Below are 23,947 nucleotides of genomic sequence, written 5' to 3'. Positions count from 1 at the left end.
GCATTGCTGTGATTGTTATCGTAAGACATTAAAGAAACAAGCAAACAGCAAATGCTTCTGCAATATCCAAGACAAGGCTGATGAACGTTACTGTAACCCCCCACCCCCAAAATGGCACCCCTGAATAGCCCTTGCACCCCATGGCTCCATTTGCCGGTTCAAGAGATCATGAGTATGGTAAATGTGTATATTTAAAATCAAGCATGTAAGCTCTTTCCTTTAAAAAGGCACAGCCTACCTTAGATAGCTTTAGGATTGGATTCGTACGTTAAACAAACAAGCAAGAAAGGATTAAAGTCTTTCCACAGATCTCACATGCTGGTGAAAATACCTGACACAAGCTTGAGTTGCCAGTAATATCTTCAGCAATTCCTGGAGATCTGGGGTGGGGGGGGGCACAGCTTCAGGAGGATGGAGTCTGGGAAGGGGAGGGACTCTAGCCGGGATGTGATGTCATAGAGTCCACCTTCTGAAGCTGCCATTTCCTCCGGGGCAACTGAACTCTGTAGTCTGGAGGTCAGTTGTAAGTCTGGGAGACCGAGAGGTGGAGCGAGGGGGAACTGCGCCCAGGGCGCACGTGTGCCCTGCGCCCCGCCGTGGCGCCATCTGCCACGCCATGCCCTGACCAGGGCATCACACCCCACCCTGCCCAATTGGCGCTACGCCACTGGGGAGACCTCCAGGCCCCACCTAGAGGTTGGCAAACCGAAGATAAGGGACTAATGCAAAGTCTTTTACTGCTGACTGTCATTATCCAAAAAACCCATTTAATCAAATCTTGAATTACATAATCGTCAATTAAGCCATTTCCTCCTGTCTGAACAGTCACCCACTGCTAAAGCCAACGAAGGCGGAGGGAGCCGGGCTGCCTCAAATTGATTTAACATTGTTTCAGCCTATTTTCTACTTGACATATGTTCCTGCATGATTCAGCTACCTTTCCCCAAATCAAAGTCCATGATCTGGCATTCCTAATCTGCTAATAAAATGAAAAGGTGACCTTGCCTAATTTAATAAGTCAGTGTAGACATACTCTTTCAACATGTTAAGGAACTCCTGAAAGGTTATCGTAGCTTTCTTTTAGAAAAAAAGGTTGCTCTTCCCTTTCCAGCCAATTTCTCAAAACGGTCTTTCTCGTCATTGGCACACAGCTCACTGTAACTTTTAAAAACCATCATTCGGATTAAGATATTTTGATTTTTGTCACTGACATTGATATGTATCCATTACAATCCATGTGCTTGTTTTTCATGTAAAAGTCATGCGCTGCAGATTAATAAGGAAGGTCTCTAATTGGGATAAGATTACATTTTTGTACATTTTGGCCCCAAATTTGGTGTTGAAGCAGTCAAGTGACTAACCTCAATAATCATCTGTGTGTCCTTAGGACACACGTTAATATCCAACAGACAAATTTAACAGGAGAAGCGATTCCTAGCCTTTAGTTTTGCTTCTGAAGCAGAAAACAGAGAACAAGTGTTGTGCATTGGTTGCCCTAGGACAGTGGTAGCGAACATGTCAGCATGGCCAGCATGGCCAGCATGTCAGCATGGCCAATTGGCCATGCTGACAGAGGCGGATGGGAATTGTAGTCCATAACATCTGGAGTACCAAAGGTTCGCCACCATGGCCCTAGGATCTGGGAGGCCCGGGTTCAAATCCCCTCTCTGCCATCAAAGCTTGGTCACTGGACCAATCACACACTCTGTGCCTAACCTACCGCAATGGAGAGGACACAATGTAAGTAGCTTTAGGTTCCTACTGGGAGAAGGGCAGGTGATAAATGAAATAAGCAAGAAAATAAATTAGAAATTGGTGATCTAGAACAGAGCTTCCTACCCTTTTCTCACTCGCGTACTCCGTGGCAACCCATTTCTCTAAAATTGTACCCCACATTACCCCATATGTCCCTGCCAATCTATTGGTCCCCGGCCCTTCAATGATGCGGCTGACCTCCACTCAGGCCAGGGCTTTTATGGCCCTGGCCCCTGCCTGGTGGAAAACTCTTCCTTTGGAGTGACCAGCTGCTGACTGGAATGCCCCCTTTCATTCTCATATCTGGGGTCCCTTTAACACCACTGGGACCCACCTTTCCTCTCTCCTTGGGAGGGTTTAATAAGGGTTTATTGCTGAGCGCCGATTTATTGTACTGATTGCTGTATTTTAATAGATTTTTATATTTATAGTTAATGGAGCCTTATTAGTCTGTATTTTGTTTATTTGCCCCGTTTTTTTTGGATGTATTTTGTTGTGAAATTGTGTTGTGCACCGCCCAGAGCCCTCTGAGGGTAGGGCGGTATATAAATCTCAATAATAAATAAATAAAATAAATGAGCAAACCCGTTTTTTTTTTGCACACTCCCAAACACTCTAGCATGAATCCCTAGAGGTATGAGTCCACCTCGTTGGGAAGCAATGATATAGAAAAGGGTCATGAAAAACATATAGTGTACAGTTCTGGGCACCACAATTCAAGAAGGATATTGACAAACTGGAACAGGTCCAGAGGAGGGCAACCAAAATGATAAAAGGTCTGGAATACATGCCCTACGAGGAGAGACTTAAGGAACTGGGCATGTTAGGTTTGATCAAGAGAAGGTTAAGAGGTGACATGATAGCCATGTTTAGATATTTGAACGGAGGTTGTGTTGGTGAGGGAGCAAGCTCGTTTTCTGCTGCTCCAGAAACTAGGTCCAATGGGTTCAAGGTGAAGGAAAAGAGATTCCACCTAAACATTAAGAAACACTTCCTGACGGTAACACCATTCAACAATGGAATGCACTACCTCGGAGTGTGGTGGAGTCTCCTTTGGAGGTTTTTAAAGAGAGGCGGGATGACCATCTGACAGGAATGCTTGGATTTTGTGTTGGACTTGATAGCCCTTGGGGGCTCTTCCAACTCCATGATTCTATGATTGTATGAACCTAAATGAGTCACTATTTATTATTTGTTTTTAATTACCAGCATGTTCATTACTATTGTTTCCCTGACTATTGCTCTTCAGACTAACTCCTCCCCCTTCTCCAAATGATTTTTTGTCTCCTTCCTCTATCAGTCACATGGGAGATCAAACTGAATCAGGCACAACTACACAGCCCAGTATAACCAATCAAAACTGGCTGTTCAGTGACAGTGCTGATGGTAAGTGAAGGTCGTTCTACACAAGTAAGGGTTGCATAAAGAAACAGGTGGGCATTGATCCTAAGAATGCATTTCCTCCTTCAGCAAAAATGGAAGTGAACCCGGGGGCATTCAGTGAAAATGCTGGGGGGAAGAATTAGGACTAATAAAAGGAAACACTTCTTCACGCAACATGTGATTGGTGTTTGGAATATGCTGCCACAGGAGGTGTTGATGGCCACTAACCTGGATAGCTTTAAAAGGGGCTTGGACAGATTTATGGAGGAGAAGTCGATCTATGGCAGCCAATCTTGATCCTCCTTGATCTCAGATTGCAAATGCCTTAGAAGACCAGGTGCTCAGGAGCAGCAGCAGGAGGAGGCCATTGCTTTCACATCCTGCACGTGAGCTCCCAAAGGCACCTGGTGGGCCACTGCGAGTAGCAGAGTGCTGGACTAGATGGACTCTGGTCTGATCCAGCAGGCTAGTTCTTACGTTCTTATGTTCTTAAGTGGTTTTTTTATGCTGCTGTTGGGCATCTAGAACAGTTACAACAAAAGCAAAGGATGTTTGGTGAGACAGAACTTGCTTTCTGCTGGTAGACTTCTTTGAGTAGACTAGGTGAACATTTTCGTTTCATATTTAAGATTTAAGACATGCACCATAACTGTAGCATACCTTGAATACCTTTGATAGTCATGTAAGCTATGACATAGAGCACTTAAACGGCAGCTGCACCATGTACAACATGAGAATGGAGAAGAGTACAGAGGCCTGTAAGTACTATGGATGCTGCTGTTATCACTAATACTACTACAAAAACCTAACCCATGTACAAAGTTTCAGAGGAACTCCTGACAGGGCAGAAATAAAGGGGGAGGGAGGAAAAGAAGATCTTTTGCTTACTTAAGTTTGACTGAGGAAATAAATGGCTTTGGTAGAAACCACACATTCTCTCACAATTCATAAATACATGGAATAATTATTTCAGGGGGAGTCGTTTTAATCTAATTTACTGCATTTTTATGGAGTGCTAGGCCAACTTCTTATTCGCGGTCTGTCAGAACGGCAGCAAATTATGGCAAACATAACATTAAATGCTGTGCCATAAAGCAAATATTTATCCAATTTGGGATTCTGTACATCTTAAAAAGTGTGATGGCTTGCTTTTCTCACGTCAAAGGCAAATAAGTGTCCGCATTATTTCTATTGGCTGTACAGACTACAGGGGGCATCACTATCAGTCAAGCAATTCCAAGAGCTGCCGTTACCACTTAAGATTTTTATTATAATACATGACTCTCTTTTATGTTCCAGTGGAGAGACCGTGACAATCCTTTAAAAAGAACCAAATTACAATCCAAGAACATAATGCAAGCCCACAGGATTACAGCGGCCTCGAAAACGTGATGACTACTATTAGCAGTTGAGGAACTTATAATTTCCTTATAACTTTTCAAAATAGAAAGCACTACTGTTAACGGTCACGCTTTGCACAGATCTAGGCCCACTGCTTTGAGCTCTAGAATCATCGCATCTTAGTCTGACAGATCTCCCAGAGCGAAAAGCATTAGCAACTCTGGGAAATAGTGTCCCAGCTGTTCGGTAGAAATTTTTGAGGTCTCAACTGATTCCCAGCCTTTGAATTGTCTCAACTGATACCCAGCCTTTGAATTGTTTGGACGTTACGGGGAATCCTCGTCCTGAACTACTGATGACCTGCTGTCCACAAAACAAGATTATCTTCTCTCAAATAGACCAGGCTCCCAAAAATTACAACCAGTATCTGCTACAAAAAGCTACTTTGGTTTGTTCATATTGCCCCTTGGTAACTCTGGCTGGCTTTCAGGTTCTTCCAGGTCAACTTCTAGCCCTTGCCCGGGGAACTAGATGAGCTCAATAGAAAGAACATTATGTCCTCAACCTGAGGACATAAAGTTCCCCCAGTTGTGTCTTCTATCTTCCTCGCTTCTCTTCCTTTTTTCAGTCTTCCATTGACAAGTTCTCCAGAAAGAAAAGTCTGTGGAAGTTCAAGTAATCCATTGTTTTAGGATTTGGAAGGATGACTATTATCAACTCTGACAACTTCTATCACCGGCAGAGTACTACAAGTAGAAACTACTAGTATAACGATTGTACACATATAACATTAAATTCCCACATTCCATCTCCGGAATTCCAAATTGGATATTGGGTGTGGCAGCCAAGAGGAACTAAGAGAATCATTTCTGAAAGGAGGAGGAGGAGGAGGAGTTTGGATTTATACCCCCCCCCCTTTCTCTCCTGCAGGAGACTCAAGGTCACTCAGTTGGCGTGTGTGGGAGTGTACAGGCTAATCTGAATTCCCCAGATAAGCATCCACAGCTCAGGCGGCAGAGCTGGGAATCAAACCTGGTTCCTCCAGATTAGATACACGAGCTCTTAACCTCCTACGCCACTGCTGCTCCTACGCCACTGCAATGGGAAGCTTGGGCTTGGATGAAGACTTTTCTATTAAAGTTAAAATTATATACTGCAGCACTCAAGAAGGCACCTTAAAATGATCAAGGAGGATTATTATGATTCCCATTGGGATAAACTTGTAGAGTGATGACTTTAAGAAGAAGAAGAAGAGTTTGGATTTATATCCCCCCTTTCTCTCCTGTAGGAGAATCAAAGGGGCTTACAATCACCTTTCCCTTCCCCCCTCACAACAAACACCCTGTGAGGTGGGTGAGGCTGAGAGAGCTCCGCAAAGCTGTGACCACCCCAAGGTCACCCAGCTGGCGTGTGTGGGAGTGCACAGGCTAATCTGAATTCCCCAGATAAGCCTCCACAACTCAAGCGGCAGAGCTGGGAATCAAACCTGGTTCCTCCAGATCAGAGTGCACCTGCTCTTAGCCACTGCTCTTAGCCACTACACCACTGCTGCTCCTAGCTTCTCTCAGGAATTTCTTCTGTTTCCCTTCAATCAGTCACTAGACAGGAAGCTCTGAGCATGATAAAGGAACATTTATTTAGGTATAATTACAACAGTACAATCTGTAGAGCACGACGTGTTTGTTCTACCCAAGTTGTCAGTATTCTTCCATTTGGCCAGCATCCCGACTTCTGTTCATATTTGACTATTTCGGAGTATAGGCATGCCTAAATACCTTACCTTCGAGAGTTTTGCAAGGAAGCTATCTTAAGATACTGTAAGAATATAGGACTGTGGTGCAGGTAGGGGAGCGACTCTGTATCACATGATTTTTTAAATGCAACTGTTTGACTGAAACTAGAAATCTTACTTTTTCTGTTGTTCCAAAACACAGATCAAGAGAAGACATCACCTCTTTCATTAAAAGATAATAACAGACCTAGAACTCTCAGTTCAGTTGTGAAATTTTATGTCCTCGTAATTGATTTTCACACATGTTCAGGTGTGGTCTGGGTTTTTTTTTTATATTTTAGGAGTTTGCTTGAAACTAACAAGTTAAGAAGCATTCTGACATAGAGCAAGAGAGATTTAATGTGTGAGGATACTGACAGACCTGTCCTGTTCATTCAGTGGGGTTCAAATAGTTTGAGCCCCATCCAAAGAGGGGGGCCCAAATCTGCTCTTGGTAGCAGAGTGCTGCCGTGCCACCAGATTCATACTCCTGGGGCACTTACCCCAGCAGAGGGGTGATCCTGCCGGAGTGCAGCTCCCCCGCCCCCCAGATGCTGGAACATGATGCTGAGCACTCTGCCAGCATCCCGGGGCCCCTGCCACGACTGCTGGCACAGCAAGGGTGGGCCGGGGCATGGCAGCCTTTGCTGGCATCAGGCTAGCAGGCCCTGCTTCAGACTTTAGCCACCACAAAAGTGGCATGAGTCTACTGACTTCCATAGAGGCAAATGGGGAGGTTGTTTCGCCTTGAAAGACTCCCCACACCACCGAGAAGCCTCTATGGGAGCAGTGGGGCAGCGCTGCATCGGCACTGTGACCTGCCGTCAGGTATGGCTATAAAACCTCTAGATTAGGTTTTTAGTTCGGCAGTCCTTTGTCAAGCCAATAATTGTTGTACAAAGTATTATTTTTCCTTACTCCTCTAGGAGCACAACTGTTTTTTTCTTACGAGAGTTTCCAAACTGAATTTCAAATTTCACTTGAATGGCTCTTCTTTAAATAGTCCTTCTCTCTGGATATCAGGATCTCATGTGTATATTTGTGATAGAAAGATAATGTTGAAATGATACTCACCTCGTGAGTTGGAGTGTAATGGGTGTAATGTTTGTGACAGTGTCTGAAGAGATCAGGCAGGGTCTGCAACCTGAGGCTCACCAGATGTTCATGGACTACAATTCTCATCAGCCCCTGCCAGCAATTGGCCACGCTAGCAGGGGCTGATGAAATTTGTAGTCCAGAACATCTGGAGAGCCTCAGGTTGCAGACCCCATTCTGTGCGTGTGTGGAAAGTGCTGCCAAGTCACAGCCAACCTATGGCAACCCAGGAGGGTTTTTGAGGGACTAACAGAGGTGGTTTGCCATTGCCCGCCTCCGCACCATGACCCTGGAATTCCTTGGAGATCTCCCATTCAAATACTAGCCAGGGCGGACCCTGCTTAGCTTCAGAGATCTGACAAGATTGAGCTAGCCTGGCCTACTCAGGCCAGAGACTTTTATTAGGTTAGGGTTAGGTTATGTTTTATGGGGTAAGCTGCTCTGAGAAGACTCCCTGGTGAAGCGGCATAAACATTTTCTAAGTAGATATATACACAGCTATTTGTCTTGGTGAAAATAACTAATGGCCAATTCACATTATGACTAGACACGTAGCGGCTATAAGAAACACAATTGTATCAGGCCGTGATCATCTGTGGTAAAATGCTCACGGAGCCAGAATGCCTAGATGGAAGATTTCTTGGACAGAAGCCTCTCTGAGAAATAATAATTTACTAATGATTTATTAATAAGAGCCTAGGGTGCTGTACAAAAATTGTTTTAAAAAAACAGGCCGTGTCTACAGGTTTACATCTAAAGACAATATCTTGGGAAAGAGAAGCTGATATCAGATATAGGGAAAAGGAAATACAGATTCAAAGAGGACACACAAGCCAATAAAGCAGGGTGGGGTTTTTTTAAAGCAAAAAACCATGTGCCAATAACTTAAATCCACATTCAATAAAAATTGCCCCTTCCACACACACACGCACACCCCAATTTAGATTTATTTAACCAATCATTATACTCTGACTTAAACATCTAGTTTGTATACAGGGCTTGGTCGAGGGCCTTTAAATTTTGGCTGAACTTGCATTATACACATAATAAGAACTCTCTAGTTCACCTAATACTATCAGATACCCAGAGTAATTCATGGTTCTCACTGGCTCATTCCGCACCTGCAGAATAATGCACTTTCAAACTGCTTTCAGTGCTTTTTGAAGCTGTGCGGAATAGCAAAATCCACTTGCAAACAGTTGTGAAAGTGGTTTGAAAATGCATTATTTTGTGTGTGCGGAAGGGGCCACTGATAGAGAGGAAGATCGAATCAATTGGTATACCCCTTGACTCCCTTCTACCTTTAACTTGTTCAGATATAAATTATTAAAACAAAAATTGTTGGTGAGAGAATGGAACTATTTAACTCTGGCAGCGAGGAAAAACTTGTTCACCTTTACATCTATCAATCCCCTTACAACATAACAGAATGGCCTCCTATCTGTATCATCTGACCAATCCAGATCAGAGAAGAGTTTTTTCACTCGCTCACTTCAATGTTTTCCCTTCTGCCATACTACGAGGTAGATATAACAATCTAGAAATGTGCAAAAGGGTGTGTTCATGCGATGCAAATCAATTAGAAACATTAACTCACCAATTATTCCGTTGTCCTAAATCGACAAGTATTAGAGTCAAATACTCTAGGTTGCTTTCTATGATACCTAGCGAGCTGGATGAACTAAGCAGACTATTGTTCTTATTAAATAATTCTGATGCTACGTTCTGTAAAATGGCTGCGAACTTTCTGCTGGAAATATCCCATAAGCAACAGTATGTATGAATCAACTTCATTTGTTATATGTTGCAAGCTTGTATTTTGATGCGATTTAGATGTGATTTTTATACTGTTTATGCCAAATAAAGGCTAAATGAAATAAATATTTATTCATTTTTATTGGTAGAGAAACCCTGCTTTCTACAATCCGGTGAGGCATTTCTCCTGAGCACGTGATCTGTATAAAATACTTCTCGTTTTGGTCTAGTTTGAGGGCACAGCAGATGGAACGCAGGGTACTGTGGGATCTGCCATTTATCACAATGACAGTGCGTGGGTAGCCGTGATCCTCTCACCACAGGGGGAAAGTCAAATGCGGAGCAGGATTCTGAAGCTGGACTTTGTCGAGTTTGGCAAACACTTGCGCTGCTCATTAACTTAATCATATTAATTTATTAGCCACATACATCAAAGTAATTCACTGCAGAATTGTCACCGAGAACCATTTATAACCGTTAACGTTCTCCACAAAGAAGGGAAGCGAGGCCGTCACTCTGAAGGAGCACGGTTTGTTTTGATTGTTCGTAATTCCTTTTGAATTAAAAACAAGAAAAGAAAAGGCAAACACTGGTTGGTTTCTCACAGCTATGACGGATGGTTCGATTTCCCCCCCCCCCCCCCCGCACTTTCAACAGCCCCCTTTTGACACTTTTAAACATCAACTAGATGCACTGAAATTAAAGAAGTGAAGCTTTTTCTGACCACTAAGCTCCCTGCTGGGAAAAGCTTCACTGGATTCACTGTCGTGTTAGACAAGTTTGCAAATTCTAGAAGTCACCACAATCCTTTATTTTTTCCATTGGCTCTAGTGGCATGGTAAAAATGTGTTTGATTTGCTACACCCCATGTGCCCCCATTTATACTCTTTTTGTCTAATGGCTGAATCTTGTTTATTCTGCCCTTCCACCAGAAGAGCTCAGAGCAGCAGATGCGGCTCTCCTCTTCCTCTATTTAGGTTTCACAACAACCCTGAAAGCCAAGAAAGGCTGTGCGAAAATGACCGGCCCAAGGTCACCTAGGGTGTTTGATGGCAGATTTGAATCTAGGGCTCCGCAGTCCAACACCTAAACTTTTCACCAACCTTTGCAGGGGCAGCCATCTCTGGTTTTAGTTTTTTTGTTTTGTCTTTTTAAAATACGGCTCTGTTTCCTTATGATCTTACCTTAAGCCAACCCCTTGCCTTTCCCTTAAGCACCTAAGCAAAGAGGTTCTGGAATATGGTTCAGTTGCTTCTATTCTGTAATAAATAGATCCCAATCTGAGTTTAAGCATTCAGTGAAATATTCTTAATTTTTTTGGGGGGGAAAAACACAGTAAATCCATGGAAGGCCAAACATTGGGGCAGACCTGTCAAAATAAGTAAATCAGATATGGCTGGGGTCCCCGACCTTTTCATGACTTTGGTCACCTTTGGAGTTTTGATACAGGGTGGTGCGCTCAACTACAAGATGGTAGCCAACCACAAAATGTTAGACAATGAAGTTATGCATAACTCTAAGGGGCTTTCCGCACTACAGCAGGGAGCTAAGGTCGACGCGGTTCCCTTCAGTGGGGGGCGATTCCAGGCTGTCCGCACAGCAACTTACTTGGCCCCCTGGAACCGAGCTAAGTGGGCGGGATCATCTTGGTGCCTGTTTCGCTCCTCGGTCGTGATTGGAGCTTGTGTTACCACGGGAAACGGGAGCTTTCTTTTTTAACAGTTTTTACATTTTACAGTTACATGTCCGCCATGACTCTCCCGTTCTGCGCATGCCACAAAAGCGGCTCCTGATTGGTTGAACGGATGAGGTGTCGTTTCGATGCATCTGCACCGAGCTTTGCGATGCATCGAATTTTGTTCCAGCAGAAAGGTGCAGTTCATAACTGCGACAGGGATGTCGCAGTTCTGAGGGGAGAGGAACTGAGACAAAACAACGTTGAGCTCAGTTGCAGTGCGGATACACTGAGGTGAACCTAGATAGAAACCAGTACAACTCTGTCAGTGCGGAAAGCCCCTAATAGTAACTCTTCAACATTTCGGGCAGAAGCTGTGTTTTACAGGGATGCGGTAATGATTTTAAGGTTGGATCGAAATGATTGTAGGTTTGTGTGTCCTTAAACTGAGTGCCAAATAGGAGAGAGAGGGGGAGTGGCCAGAATAAGGCAGGTGAGCTGTGATTGGTTTTTGTGAGGAGTCCTGAGTGGGGAGGAAAAAAGGGGGGAGGAGGGAGAGTCAGAGGGAGAAATCCAGAGGTGGGATCCAGCAGGTTCTCACAGGTTCCCGAGAGTAGGTTACTAATTATTTGTGTGTGCTGAGAGGGGGTTACTAATTGGTGATTTTGCCACGTGACTTTTGCCTTAGTTACGCCCCTCCTCTCAGCAGTAGCGTGCAGAACTTGAAGCAGTCTAGCAGGAGGTGCACCGGCCTGCGTGGCAGCCTGCGCCTGTGTGCATTCGTTTCCCACCCAAGGACCGGCGCAGCGGCTGCGTCCTTGCCCCAGCCCCACCCAGGAATGCCCCGCCCTCAGAATGCCTGGGCATGCCTCCGTCATGCCCTGCCCAGCCCCATTGGCGCTATGCCACAGTTTGAATCCCACCACCCTGGGAACCTGTTACTAAAATTTTTGGATCCCACCACCGGAGAGATTTGTGTGTAAGGGGTGAAGCGGTGTGAGAGGAATCTTGGCTGTGTTTTTACAAGGAGAGGGGGAGAAACTGAAGTTAGTTTTGAGATGTAGTAACCTGAAAGGAATAAAGAAACTGCCAGTGTTAAGAGTGTCAGAACTCTCTCTGAGGAAGAATTGGAGCATGTCAGAAAAGGACAGAAGCTGCATGGGTGTGACAAAGGGTGACATAATTTTAAGAAAAGAATAAAATAAAAGGAGAAATAAAAGAGTTTTAAAAAATTTTATTCCTGGTGTGGCATCCTACGAAATAACGATAGAGAAATAAATGAAGAAGAGAAAAAGAGAGAAAAAGATACAGAGAAGAGAAGAGAAGAGAAGAGAAAGAGAGGAGGGGGGACTACAGATGCCTTTAAAAATGAGCAGACACAGTAATGCAGTGGAGATTCTCGCGCCATGGTAGCAGCTGTGGCTGAAGCAAATTTTAAAAAATCTGCACAGTCAATTAGGTTTCTCACGGCCAATCAGGAGTCGTGCTGGGGCCAAAGAACCCCCTGGCTCCACCAGTTGCCTCAAAGAACTTGGTGGGTGCCAGGGAACTTAAGCAAACCATTCTGTCTTTGCCACCCTCCATCAGCAATATGGGGGTAGCAATACTGGCTGGCCTTATAGGACTGTTGCAAAAGTTAAGGTAATGTATGAGCACCTAGAAAGGGCTACGTTGAAATGGGCTACTGGTATTACTTCAGAAGCCAAAGGAGTGCAGACTGTGGCAGAACGGCCCGTTCCACACATGCAGAAGAATGCACTTTCAATCCACTTTGCAGCTGGAGTTTGCTGTGCGGAGTAGCAAAATCCACTTGCAAGCAACTGTGAAAGTGGATTGAAAGTGCATTCTTCTGCATGTGCGGAAGGGGCCAATGTATTAAGAAGGCACTAGGTAGGTGGGAAAGAACCTTTCTCACTGTGCAACGGGAGAGAAGAGCTTATGTAATGTGAGGACAGAGGTGTGAAAAGCCCACAAGCATGTTCCTGTGTTCACTCTTGTATGTGATGTACGCTAGGAACTGCTGATCCCAAACAGGTCACACTTCACAGCATCTGATGGGCTCCGGCGGCTGTTACTATGCAGCAAACCACTTGTGAACAGAGGTTCATCCAATGAGGGAATATAAACTGCCACTTATAAAAAATGGCCTTACTCTTAAGTCTTCAAAACAGCCAGACAAACAAAAATGTAGAAGAACAAGGAGAGTTTGGATTCATGCCCCCCCTTTTATCTCCTGTAAGGAGACTCAAAGGAACTTACAATCTCCTTTCCCTTCCTCTCCCCACAACAGACACCTTGTGAGGTAGGTGGGGCTGAGAGAGTTCCGAAGACCTGTGACTGGCCCAAGGTCACCTAGGAGGAATGTAGGAGTGGGGAAGCAAATCTGGTTCGTCAGATAAGAGTCTGTCGCTCACATGGAGGAGTGGGGAATCCAACCCGGTTCTCCAGATTAGAGTCCACCTGCTCTTAACCGCTACACCACGCTGGCTCTCTTTGCATGGCGAGCTCCCCTTACTACTGTTTGTTTTTATGGACGTCTTATTAACATGTAAAGGGGTGATTGCCTTGACAACAATGATCTTGCTCTGTGCCTAGGCAAATATTGACTCCCCTTATTCTAACTGATAAGGCACTACGCGTGGCTCAGACCGACGCGTCCTGCATTTCTGCATTCTGTCTTGCAAACAGAAGCTGGACGAAGGGCTCGAGGAGGTTTAGAAGCCAACTGCACAGAGCAAGAAGCTATTGTTTGTCTCTCACATCTGCTGGAATCCTGATCGAACCAACACTGATGATTTAGCAAGGAGGGCCACCCAGCCTGCTCCTTCCACAGCTTGGATCTTTGGGAGGATAAATCTTTTCTGTCTGGAGATTACCTCAGTCTGCCCAGCTAAGGCCAAACAACACATTCCATTTTGGCATGAGTTGGGGTCTGGGCGAACAATTCCCAAGACTATTGTGGGTGGAGAAAACAGTGCAGGATGGAAGCCAAGAGTTCTTCACCCCCAAATCTGGGTCCTGCAAACCTTTAAATTGTTTCCCCCCTCGGCTGATGTGTGGCTGCAGGAAAGAGAATTGATTTCTTACAAAATACAATGTGTAGTTTGGCCCTTGGAGGTTATGATTTCCAGAGAGACAGGAGCTTCTCACGCCTCTGTTTCAATAGCATCCAGGATTTGAGAACCAGTCGTGTATCTAAACACCACAGTCCACTCAGGGGAAGTGGACTCTGTATTACATATTTTATTGCATTGTGAACTCCATAAAGGGGAAAGGGAGGCTTTAATTCATCCATTGTTTATCCAGTACAGAAATTTAACTAGAGTTAATTCCGATTCAGTTCTTGTGAGAATTTTGCTGGAAGACCGAGTTTCTCTTATATCTCAGCAGGTAGCCAAATTTTGTATGCTGGCATATAGTAAGAGAAGAGTCATGTTGGGACCAAGAGCCAGACCACAGGAGGGTGACCATAATAATGCTACAAGCTGATGATATTTTTTGTGTGGATTTCTGTATCGTGGATTTCTGTACAAATTCGATTTTTCTTTTGTTTATTGTTCTTCCTTTTTCTTGTTCTTCTCTACTCTTTTTTGCTGGCCTAATGGCCGTAATAAAACTGACTGACTGACTGACTGACTGACTGACACCACAGTTATGGCTATCTGGCACTGAGAGGTCTATCTGCACGAATTTATTTATCCTATTTACAGGAGAAATCTGCTAGTTGTGGCTTCTCCCAACCCCAAAGCGAGGGGCTGAGATACTTCTCAAGAGGTAAACAAGTACCAACAAAAAGCAGGGGGTGAGGATTATGTGGATTTCACATGATGATCGGTCACTTCTGTAGTCAATTCTTTAGCTGTTTAAGTAAAAACTGAAATTATAACACACAAAAAAATGGCTGGGGATAAAGATCCTTTGCCTGCCAGCTTTAGGGCAGCTCTATACATGACCACCGAGGAGGGAGACATGAGCAGAACACAGACACTTCCCACAACAAACATGTGCCTGATGGCCATCAAACATGTCACAGTATTCAGATGTGCACACACTGATATTTAAAGATGTGCAGGTGTATGACTCCCACCGTTTACATTGATTTAACCACTGGAACTATCTGTTGGCTGTCATCTCCACAAAAGACTCACGGCAGCTCCCAAGAGTTTGAAGAAGAGTTTGGATTTATAATCCCCCCCTTCTCTCCTGTCGGAGACTCAAAGGGGCTTACAATCTCCTTGCCCTTCCCCCCTCACAACAAACACCCTGTGAGGTGGGTGGGGCTGAGAGAGCTCCGAGAAGCTGTGACTAGCCCAAGGTCACCCAGCTGGCATGTGTGGGAGTGCACAGGCTAATCTGAATTCCCCAGATAAGCCTCCACAGCTCAGGAGGCAGAGCTGGGAATCAAACCCGGTTCCTCCAGATTAGATACACGAGCTCTTAACCTCCTACGCCACTGCTGCTCCCTGACCCATAAAACACTACCCTAAGATATCATTCAAATGCTGATAAACTAAAAAGATGTAAAGATGATAGAGCATCAACCAAAGCACAGAGGTGTTCCCTTCTCCCCTCTCCTCAAATAAAAGAAACGTACTCAGCTAAATGCCAGGGCAAACAAACAAAAAAATGCTTTCACGTGCATGCTGGAAAATAAAGCTCTGGCCAAAGGGCTACAGAAGGGCATTCCACAGAGAAGGTCCAGGCACTGTTCTCTATACAGCTAGCCAGTGGTGGGATCCAAACATTTTAGTAACAGGTTCCCATGGTGGTGGGATTCAAACTGTGGCGTAGCGCCAATGGGGCTGGGTGGGGCACGACAGGGGTGTGGCAGGGCATTCCTGGGGCGGGGCATTCCTGGGCGGGGCTGTGGCAAGGCACTTGGCAGCTGCTTCATGCAGATCCTTGGAGTGGAAAGCGAATGCGCCTTGAGCGCCGAGGCTGCCACTGCGCCCGGTGCACCTCCTGCTAGACTGCTTCAAGTTCTGTGCGCTACTGCTGAGAGGAGGGGCATAACTAAGGCCAAAATCACGTGGCAAAATCACCAATTAGTAACCCCCTCTCGGCAGACACAAATAATTAGTAACCTACTCTCGGGAACCTGTGAGAACCTGCTGGACCCCACCTCTGCAGCTAGCCTCAGGCAGTGGGGGCACAAAGAGCAGGGCCTTTAGTGAGGAGCTTAACCTGCGAGCACCAGATCATAGGGCTGTAGGCGGTCCTTCAAATACCCCTATATAAGAACATCTAGGGCTGCGGGAAATATGCAGTGGAAAAGTTGGCTGAGTCTAGGAAAGAAGTTCCGGACTCTTTCACCGGACTGAGGGAGGTAAGGTAGTTCCGCCACATCCATCAAAGCAAGATCAGCCTAGAAAAATTGTATACAAGTTCCATTTAACTGATCTTCCTTCCCTATCTTTTCCCTCCCCTCAGCTTCCCTCGTATGTCTTGTCTCAAGCCTGGGGCAAGACCTGTCTTTTATTGACATAAAACGGGTTGGGATACAATTGTCAGGAAAACGAGAAACACACACACAAATCAATAAGATGTAAATAACGCATCTGCATTTGACTGGCTGAACAGTCATCTCCATAGGAGCCTGGCGTTTTGAGAAAATGAGGGAAGCAGTTTTCACCCTTCCCGCAAAGAATTTAGGAAAGTATTTGTCGAGTTTATAAGGCCCTTTGAAATCAACATTTCCCCCCCATCACATAACCAAGTATCTAATGACACTTTCCCTTTAAGGAAATTACGATTAATGAAAAACTAAATCGCAAATCCATTAGGTTTTAGTCAGCACAGCAACACCGCCTGGGTTTTCATGAATGTTCAAAAAAAATCCAATAATGTAACCTCTGGTAAAGCTTGAAAAGCCCTGAAGGACAAGGCAGTTAGATCAATATTAGTTTATTTCAACTGCTGTGCAGTGCGAAGAGAGAGAGCTGATTATCCCCTGGATTTTATTACCTGTTGGGGAGATAAGTCCTGGTGATAAGAGGCCGGGCACTCCGTGGGGCAGAAGGCGCGTGTTCTCTTGTATCGCAACCCCCAGAGAGCGCTTGGGGGGTCTCCCTGGTCGTGAACTGTTGAAACAAAAGTGAAAATAAACTTTAAGTGCTCTTTTGTCAAAAGGATTTGCATAGTAATGCACTTTGCATTGATTTTTTAAGGCCCTGAATGGCGGAGTCCTTGGCTGTTTTCTAAGCACACTCCCACCACTTTAACCCTTTCTGTTCTCTCAAGATACCAAAAGACGCTACACGTTTTTATCTGGCCTGTCCTCCTAGAACAGGGGTAGGGAACCTGCGGCTCTCCAGATGTTCAGGAACTACAATTCCCATCAGCCTCTGTCAGCATGGCCAATTGGCCATGCTGGTAGGGGCTGATGGGAATTGTAGTTCCTGAACATCTGGAGAGCCGCAGGTTCCCTACCCCTGTCCTAAGCTCCAGGTGGCAAACCTAGTTCTTTCCCACCTGGTTCTTTTCCCTTAAGGTTGCCAACTCCTGGTTAGGAAATTCCTAGAGATTTGAGAGTGGAGTCTGTGTAGGGCAGGATTTTGGGGAGGAATCATAGAGGAGTATAATGCCACAGAGACCACCCTTCTGAGCAGCCATTTCTTACTTCTTTACCATTTTATTGCTATTTGCAACTATTCCTTATTGTAAGCCTCCTTCGAGAGGTGGGGCATAAATATTTTAAATAAAACAAACGTTCCGACCATTCGGCCCCAGCTTCCCGTCCCCCAAGACTGATTTGCTGCTTCTGCATGCAGTGTAAGGGACTCAAGTGAATGTTTCCCCTAGCCTATCAAACTTGCATATTTTTCAACCTACGGTACAAACGTTCTAGGAGCTGAAGCCAACAAAGAGTTTAAACCATGATATAAAAGACAAGGAATTTGAATTGCAAGGACTAATTTAAGTCCCAAGTTTTGGAACACAGGGGAGAGGTCTCAGATAACAAATACAATATTTGATATCAGATAACAAATACCAGATAACAAATACCATATTTGTTATACTTGATATCAGACAACAAGTATCAGATAACAAATTCAATATTTGTTATTCCAATCATTCATGAATAGCAACTGTGAACGAAATAACATGGATGGAAAAACCTGGCTTATTATATTTGTTGTCTATCTGTCTTCCATCACAGTACCCAAAATCTTCCAACTAGGCTTTGATATACCTCTTTAGTTTCAGGAAGGGTCAGTTGTTAAAAATGGACCATAACACTACAAAACCCATAGTGCAGTATGACAACAGATGAAATGTCCCTGGACAAAAGGATTTGACGCCTTTAAGACTAACTAAATACAACAAACTGGCCAAAATTTGTAGCTGAATTCTATGTTTGGGAGAACTATATTTCACCCAGATGACTAACACAGCTTTTGACAAAACATTGTGAAACACAACCATCCTGCAACAATAGATGAGAGGTTCATAGCAAGACCATTCCCTTCTCAGCAAATTACTTTTCCCGTTCACTAAGAAATGCAAGTTAAACTTCACTCCATCAAGCTTGTAGCACCAAAGCGCTTTATCAAAAGGCGACAAACTTGGTGTTTAAATGGCAGAAATTTCTGATATCATTGCACAAAGGTGCCATTACTGCATTCACATTTCGACAAGATGGGTGCATACCATTTGTTTTATTGTACACCTGTCTGGTACTCTGTGAAAAACATGAAATTATTCTTCACTTTACTGTTGGAGCCCCGCACCTTTCTTCTCTTACCTAGATGAAAGTTCAGTTCAATGTTTTTATAAATGTGCTTTTTTTCTTTTTTTAACTGGCAAGTACATTTTTAGTTGACTTTGGGGAGTCCTATACAGTACAATTTGCCATGTCATGATCTAAGATATGCTGCACAAATCAATACACCTGATCAAACAACAGCTTCCAGCTCCCAACAACCTGCTTGAGCTCAGAGACACCAAGTGCTGAGCCCGGTGGGTTTACACTCGTATCCCTAGGTCTGAAAGCAATTAGACCAAAGCAAAGCACTGAGCACCATGTCTGGGAAAGTACTTAGACTCAGAGCTCCTTGGTTCTAGCTTGATGTGCTTTTACCGCACTGGTTTCCAGAGCACACATAGAGGACACATAGGCTTCTTCCGCACAGGCAAAATAATGCATTTTCAAACCACTTTCACAACTGTTTGCAAGTGGATTTTGCTATTCCGCACAGCTTCAAAGAGCATTGAAAGCAGTTTGAAAGTGCATTATTCTGCATGTGCAGAATGAGCCATAGTTTGCAAAGATATAGCAAGTTAGCCATGATAAGATATCAGATGCATTTTTTCCTTCAGGTCTTGAGTCTTGTACTTCCAATGAAGTACAAGAACCAACACAAGATATAATTTATAGAGGCCACATGTGCTATGGGTGAATCTGCATCAACCTACTAGCTGAAGAAGGAAGTGAATTTTTGCGAGTGAACATTTTTAGTGTAAAAAAATGAAATCTGGGGGGAAGGTACCAAATGTTTTGGGGGAATGAGCCCTGAATCTTCTTCTTTTCTGAACTCTTTTGTTTCCATATGCCGCCAATCTTGGTAATTATTATGGAGCTTTCCCCTCTTCCTGATGGCTACGTAATCCAATCAATCGGGGATCGGTTTATTAACAGACTGATGATACCATGATGCCAAATCCCTCTGGAAAAGATGGAGACTTTATGCAGGGGACAAAATATTTCCCCAAACATATCCTTTGCCTTCACTCAGCCCTATATTGGCTCACTGCAGTTAAAAAAATTACAAGCTTTAGTAGGATGCCAGGAAGGAGTCATGAGCAGAGGACCCCCCCCCCCAATTCTGAGAACCCCAGTTTCACCAGAAGGCGATCAGTTTTCTGGAAGAGTAAGAAGAGAGGAACATCCTTGTAGCCTAGCAGCCTCTAAATAAGATTGAGGTTCAGTCTTTCTTCTCTACCTGCAGCTATTAAAAGCAGAAGTGTCCAAGTCTGGCACTTCAGATGTTCATGGACTACAATTCCCATCAGCCCCTGTTGGCATGGCCAATTGACCATGGGAATTGTAGTTCGTGAACATCTGAAGCACCAGACTTGGACACCCCTGTAAGCCTGAGCACAGCCTAGCGGACTCAGTGGACACCGGAAAATCATTGGAAGTACAAGACTCAAGACCTGAAGGAAAAAATGGCATCTGATATCTTATCATGGCTAACTTGCTATATCTTTGCAAACTTCTACGTCAACTTTTATCTGTTTGTCTGCATAAAACTGAACAAAGCAGACCTGCTGATGGATGCCGTGGCTGTACTTTCAAATTTACAAGAATCAGATGTAAATTTACATATTAATCAAGACAAATAAACATGTGGTGATTTAACTAGGAAACAGTCTGATGACAATTTAATCAGCACAGGTTGAAAGGTCCATCACTACCGCATCCTGTTGCAGTGAAAATATTGATTGTGTTACTGATTTCGGTAATGCCTTATTTTTCAGGGCACAAATAACCATGTAATTACTCTTTAATTGAATGGTGATTGCTTGCTAGTAATTATTAGGGCTTTTTTTTTGGTTTAATTACAAGATTATTTACACTCAGCAATATAAAACAATATTCCATCATTTGGGGAGGGTTGCAAGATGACAGCTATGGTCCATGGATCAAATACCCCGACTTTGAATTTTGTTTGTTTGAAGGACAGAGCTAGCACCTGTGCCCCTTCACATTAAGGCTCATTCAAACGTAACACCAAATTGTGGTTTGACATTGCATCCCAACTATCAAACCATGCTTTGGAATTGGACACCAATCCGTGGTTTGAAGCTGGTTGATAAACTCTGGTTTGGGCTTACATTTGATCTGACAAAAAGAATGGCAAGTGACAATTCACACCTCATTTCCTTTGTAAAGGATGGAGGGAAGAAAGAAATCAAGGTGCACATTAATAAAAACTCATAAAAGGACTGTAAAAACTATTACAAAGGAGGGATAAGCACAAGGAGCAATACAATTGGCAAGCCTGCAGCACCCAGTATTTCTAGGCGGTCCCCCATGCAAGTACTAATCAGGCCTGACCCTGCTTAGCTTCCAAGACCAAATGAGAGTCAGGTGTGTTCAGGGCAGTATGGATCTGTTCCCCAACATCCTTTAAAATAGAGATGCACTGAACTGAACCTTGGCTGATCTGCTTGCAAGGAATCTACTAATCTATGGTTCTTCTGATTTTATAAATGTGGATAATGCTTTCAGGATCACACAAATCCAAATGATGGAGCTTTAAAGACCTGACTGGGAGGTCAGTGGTTCATGGTAAAAATCGAGGAGATCCGCTGAGTGCAACCACCGCATCCAGTGGCAGGGAGTTCCATAATAATGATGTGCTTGTTTTAAGCCAGGAGTGTCAAACTCTGGCCCTCCAGATGTTCAATTAGCTATGCTGGCAGGGGCTGAAGGGAATCATAGTCACATCTGGATGGCTAGAGATGGACACCCCTACCATAAACCAAAGGTATTGGGCCACCATTATCATCTCTTACAGCTTACTGCTTGGTCGATACAGCACATGAGAGAATGTGAGGCACCTTGGTCAGATACTGCAATGGATTCTAAATAGGCTTGGTCAATACCATAGAAATCCGGATTCGGATTTATTCGGGCATAAAATTATTTGTATGCCCAAATAAGACAAATAACATATTTGGATATACCCAAATATTCAAGATAGCAGCACCAATATTTCAGGGTATCATTCGGAGACTCTTCTGATGATGTCACCCAAGTATGGTGAAGTTTGGTTCAGGGGGTCCAAAGTTATTGACCCCCAAAGTGGGTGCCCCATCCCCCATTGTTTCCAATGGGAGCTAACAGGAGATGGGGTGAATCCTCCTTTGAGAGCGCATAACTTCACCAAGCTCAAGTGGTATCATCAGGACAGTCTCTGTATGAGACCCTGAAAATTTGGTGTCAGTAGCTTAAAAAATGCACCCCTGACAGGCACCCCAAGAAATGGCCCAAGATTCTCTGCTCTGCAGTGCCTTGGCACCATTGTAGCCAATGGGGAATTTCTGTGCAGGCTGCATATTTTTGAAGATAACCAGACTTTCAAGGTGGCTCCAGGAGACCCTCCTGGAAATAGCACGCAGGCTTGGTGAACTTTGTTTCTGGGGGTTCAATTTTATGGGCCCCCAAAAGGCTTATGTTGTTTCCCCGCTCCTACACATGAAGCCTGCTGGCTGAGTTCTCTCAGAACTCTCTCAACCACGGCCCCCAGAAGCAAAATCCCTGCTTCTGCAGGGCCTGCAAGATAGAGCTATTCCACTGGGCATTTCCTAGGGGCCAGCTGGGTTGACACTTACTACCACTGGCCTCCCGTGGGACAGGGTGGGTTTTAAGTCGCCATCTTGTTCAAAAATGTTGGCTTTTTTAATATTTTAAAAATTATTGCTATTTTAATTGTTTTATATTGCTGTATTGCCGCCCTGAGCGGGATATACATTTAATTAACAAACAAACAAATAAATAAAACCTTCAAAAGAAGAGGAGGGACATGCTGGATCCTGTTTGGACAACCACTACTGTGAAGGCAATTTGGTTTTGCTCACTATTATTGGCACTAGCATTCCTCAGCACAAGCCAACTGCATCCCACCCAGACTGAGCACGAAATCTTTACGCTGAAACAATCGCTGTTAAAAGGGCTGGGTGGATCTGAAGCCCTTTTGACAGTTCAGCTCTACAAAATTAACATTGGATGTAACGTTTTGCAGGATTAATGGAGAAATATTGTCCCGCAGAAGGTTGATTTCCTCTGGGGGTCTAGCCCACCATTTAGGCATAATTTACCCTGATGCTCTGCCTTTCATTTCCTGGCCTTCATTAGCGAAACTGAAATAGTATCCTATCCCTCTGAGTGCGAAGAATAAACCAACTGGAAATACATTTCAGCAGTACTTCATGTTTCTGAAACGGAAGTGGATTACCACCCGGCAACATTAACTTTGCTGCCTTCCTATAAACTTTCGGGTCTTGGCAGTTATCTAGATGAGAAGGGAAAGCACTGCATCTTTAGATGCCAATGAGATATGACACATTCAAAAATATGTTTGTTACGAGTGGTGATAAACGAGGGAGCCGATGCTGTGGCTGTGAAGCCTTATTTATTTTTTATATATATATTTAGATTTAGTGGAGAGTACTTCATTTTTGACACCTGCTACTTATGAATCAATGCCAGGCAATTTGACAAGCTGCTCTGATTTGGGTGAATTTCTGCCATCGCCACCAATATCCTCCGAACAAGTGGATTAATAAATTACTTATTGACTGTAGAACCTTTTAAAAGAGGATAGGGTGTTTGACTTTGCAAATGCTAACATACGCAGCTCATCCACAGTCCAGCTAGGCTGATGTAGCTAGAGTTAAGCTACTTCAGCTCAATGGGGGTTCCATGGGCTTAGATCCAGTTCCTTCAACACGACTGGGTCATTGATTGCTAGATCTCTTATATAAGAGTGTCCTATTGGACACCAAGGCAAATGCTTACGCTGTATATGACGCAAACAAGAACAGCCTAATATTTATTTATTTATGAACTGAACGTTTGTTTGTTTATTTATGGACTCTCTCAGACCTGGCTACCTCACAAGGTGTCTGTTGTGGGGAGAGGAAGGGAAGGAGTTTGTCAGCCGCTTTGAGATTCCTTAAAAGAAAGGCGAGGTATAAATCCAAACTCTTCTGCATCTCTTCTGTTAAAAAACTTATATTCCACCTTTCAGCCCAAACAGGGCCATCAAGGAACTAACAACTGAAGGTGGAAAATTTTAAAATCCATTATAAAAACAATTAAAAACTAAAAATGAAACATGGATGGTGGTGGAAAGCGCATCAAGCTGCAGCTGACTTATGGTGATGCTGCAGGGTTTTCAAGACACAAACTGTTCAGAGGTGGTTTGCCATTGGCTGCTTCTGCGGAGCAACCCCGGACTTTCTCAGGGTCACCCACCCAACCCTACTTCTCTGCCAAGATATGACAAGATCAGGCTAGGCACAATCAAGAAGACCCTCTCTTCTGCAACTCATGCAATGATAAAAAAAAAACACTCAGGATCTAAAAGATGGTGATGGCAGTGTGGCAGGGATTTTTTTAAATTCGGTAAATTTCGGGTTTGAGTTTTTAAAACTTGGAAAAT

General features: G+C 44.0%; 1 protein-coding gene across 3 annotated transcripts in view; it reads right to left on the bottom strand.

Moving 5' to 3' along the window:
- DACH2 (dachshund family transcription factor 2) overlaps positions 1-23,947 on the bottom strand; it is a 433,391-nt gene that overhangs the window by 209,946 nt on the left and 199,498 nt on the right. For all 3 annotated transcript variants that reach the window (XM_048514020.1, XM_048514022.1, XM_048514021.1), the window contains exon 2: positions 16,740-16,855. In XM_048514020.1, the coding sequence (XP_048369977.1) occupies positions 16,740-16,855 (116 nt within the window). The remainder of the gene's footprint in view (positions 1-16,739; positions 16,856-23,947) is intronic.

Source organism: Sphaerodactylus townsendi, linkage group LG13 (genome assembly GCF_021028975.2).
Source record: "Sphaerodactylus townsendi isolate TG3544 linkage group LG13, MPM_Stown_v2.3, whole genome shotgun sequence".
NCBI lineage: Eukaryota > Metazoa > Chordata > Lepidosauria > Squamata > Sphaerodactylidae > Sphaerodactylus > Sphaerodactylus townsendi.
The sequence above is the reverse complement of the archived record's forward strand: the minus strand, read 5'-3'. Positions and strand labels throughout refer to the sequence as shown.